The sequence below is a fragment of the Austrofundulus limnaeus genome, unplaced genomic scaffold, assembly GCF_001266775.1.
Source record: "Austrofundulus limnaeus strain Quisiro unplaced genomic scaffold, Austrofundulus_limnaeus-1.0 Scaffold16, whole genome shotgun sequence".
In the NCBI taxonomy this organism is placed as follows: domain Eukaryota; kingdom Metazoa; phylum Chordata; class Actinopteri; order Cyprinodontiformes; family Rivulidae; genus Austrofundulus; species Austrofundulus limnaeus.
Genome location: NW_013952418.1, coordinates 618,375 through 620,330, shown reverse-complemented (window position 1 = coordinate 620,330; position 1,956 = coordinate 618,375). Strand labels below are relative to the sequence as shown.

Genomic DNA, 1,956 nt, shown 5'->3' with positions numbered 1-1,956 from the left:
TACATGAAGTTAACTGATCACCCAGAGCCATGAAAAGTGCTCTTTAATCAWTCATCAAAGCACCACTAGGTGGCGCTGTGTTGCAGCAGGTCCAGCCAGCCATTCAGAAAAAAACAAAAACAAACAAAAACCAGGTCTCATTACCTGTTTTGTTGCAGAGGTGAGTTTTAGTGGCTGAGCTGACAGAGTGAACATGCATGAGGTGAAAGTGTTTCTATCAGCTCCTCTCCTGCAGCTGAAGCTGCTTCCAACCAGCCGGAGACGTTGGTGCATGATGGGAGACACACCCACASACGATGCCCCGCTCGCACGCCGCACCGGCAGCGGTCGTACATCACGGAGAGGAACGCCCACGCTCGGCGTGTTTGCATGCACACGCACACTCGGGCTGTAGAACCTCCTGGGACACAATTCAAATTCTGCACCGCGGATCTCATCTGGGCTGAGTTAATCTGCCTCTCTCTCCTCTCCCTCCCTCTCCTCCTCTCCCTCCCTCCCTCCCGTGGCCGAAGGACGGCTGAGGAAGCCGGAGGATGTGGACCGGTGTTCCAGAGCGAGGGAGCCTCACGTCTTCGCCTCGCGCCGCGGCAGGACGGAGCCCAGAGGTGAGAGCGGAGTGGGGCTTGGGGGGGGGGTGTCGTGTCTGACTCCCCAGGTGTTGACAGGAGAGCAGAAAGTGAGGCTTGTAATCACACCCTGAAGGGTTTAACTTCTGCCTTTCAGATGTGTGCTTTTAATTTGACAGTGAACATGTTTGTTGCAGTAAAACACCAAAGCCACCGCGCTGAGGCGGGTCGTCCCGCAGCTCTTATTTTTACATTTTTTAAATAATTTGTCTCTCGTCTTGTGTTGCTGACCGGAGGGCTCCCCTCAGGCGGAGCAGATTTTTTTTTTTTTGAGGCATCTTCCATCCTTCTGTTGCCAGGCACCTCTCAGCTTCCCGTTTCCATTGGCAACTGCCAGGTGGTTTGATGAATAGCACTGGACATTCAGAATGTCCTCATGCTGCTCCAGATTGGGTCTCACGGCTCTGCTGACCCACCACACACACCTGGTTAGAATCAACACCATCCATCAGATTTTAGTAGTTTGTCAAACATTTATTCTAACCGAAGCTGCCGATGATCCGTTTGTTCCTCGAAACAATTCTTTTGGGTTTAGTCCAGGGGTCTGCAAYCTGCGGCTCTGGWGCCACACGTGGCCCTTCAGTCCCACTCGAGTGGCCGCCAAAAAGTGAYGAGAACCTGGATGATGATTAGAGTGAAACTGTTCTTCCCACTTCATGCAGCAGATGATGTCGGGTTTATCTCAAATTTTAACCAGAGAAACGGTAAAAAAAAAAATACAGTTTTAAATTAATGGACTAAACAAGCTTAAACTGAGAAATTAGGCTTAAAAACACAAGCTAAAGGCTAAAATAGCAAAATATTATTTGAAAATATCAAGTTTTGCTAAAAGCTAAAGTAACAAACAGGGTGAAAGTAGCTGAAAGGGACATATGGAAAACCGGTAGGGAGAAAAAAAAACAAAAAGTCTAGCTGTAGATAAAAAAAAGCTATCTTAAAATGATGAAGAGTGGCTGAAATCCAAAAATGGCATAAGGTAGCTGAAGAGTAAAAGTAGCTAAATGTAGTGAAATGTTATCTGAAAACATACAGCAAAGGACTTGTCAAGCTAAAATGAACAAAAAGCTAACTGAAAGCTAAATCTGGGCTAAGTCTGTAACTGAAATGTCTGCAGACCCCTGGTTTAGAGGATTGTAAGTGAAATGGTTACAGACCCCTGGTTTAGAGGATTGTTGGTTAAATGGTTGTAGACTCCTGGTTTAGAGGATTGTTGGTTAAATGGTTACAGACTCCTGGTTAGAGGATTGTTGGTTAAATGGTTACAGACTCCTGGTTAGAGGATTGTTGGTTAAATGGTTACAGACTCCTGGTTAGAGGATTGTTGGTTAAA

At 46.6% G+C, this 1,956-nt stretch overlaps 1 protein-coding gene across 1 annotated transcript in view; it reads left to right on the top strand.

Moving 5' to 3' along the window:
- LOC106513947 (protein TANC1) overlaps positions 1 to 1,956 on the top strand; it is a 59,818-nt gene that overhangs the window by 4,889 nt on the left and 52,973 nt on the right. The window contains exon 4 of the mRNA XM_014003013.1: positions 513 to 605. Coding sequence (XP_013858467.1) covers positions 513 to 605 — 93 coding nt within the window. The remainder of the gene's footprint in view (positions 1 to 512; positions 606 to 1,956) is intronic.